This window comes from Cariama cristata, unplaced genomic scaffold, assembly GCF_000690535.1.
Source record: "Cariama cristata isolate BGI_N322 unplaced genomic scaffold, ASM69053v1 scaffold24056, whole genome shotgun sequence".
NCBI classification, from domain to species: Eukaryota; Metazoa; Chordata; class Aves; order Cariamiformes; family Cariamidae; genus Cariama; species Cariama cristata.
In genome coordinates this window covers 4,718-4,923 of record NW_009620678.1, presented here as the reverse complement: position 1 = coordinate 4,923, position 206 = coordinate 4,718, and the positions used below count along the sequence as shown (strand labels likewise).

The window sequence follows — 206 nt, the reverse complement described above, 5'->3', positions numbered from 1 at the left end:
CGCAGCTCGCTCTCCGTTCCAGATCACCGTGTACGACCAAGAAAACTTCCAGGGCAAGAGGATGGAGTTCACTTCGGCCTGTCCAAACATCATGGAGTGTGGCTTCGACAACATCCGCTCCCTGAAGGTGGAGTGTGGCGCGTGAGTACCCGGCCGCCAGCAGCGGGGATGCTTTCCCAGGTGGGCTGGCCGGGCGAGGGGTGCCT

At 62.1% G+C, this 206-nt stretch overlaps 1 protein-coding gene across 1 annotated transcript in view; it reads left to right on the top strand.

Moving 5' to 3' along the window:
• Positions 1–10: 10 nt before the first annotated feature.
• The window catches only part of CRYBA1 (crystallin, beta A1), a gene marked incomplete at its 5' end in the record, with an annotated part of 3,072 nt that continues 2,876 nt past the window's right edge, over positions 11–206 (top strand). Inside the window, 1 exon segment of the mRNA XM_009701693.1 lies at positions 11–179. Within this exon segment, the coding sequence (XP_009699995.1) occupies positions 11–179 (169 nt within the window).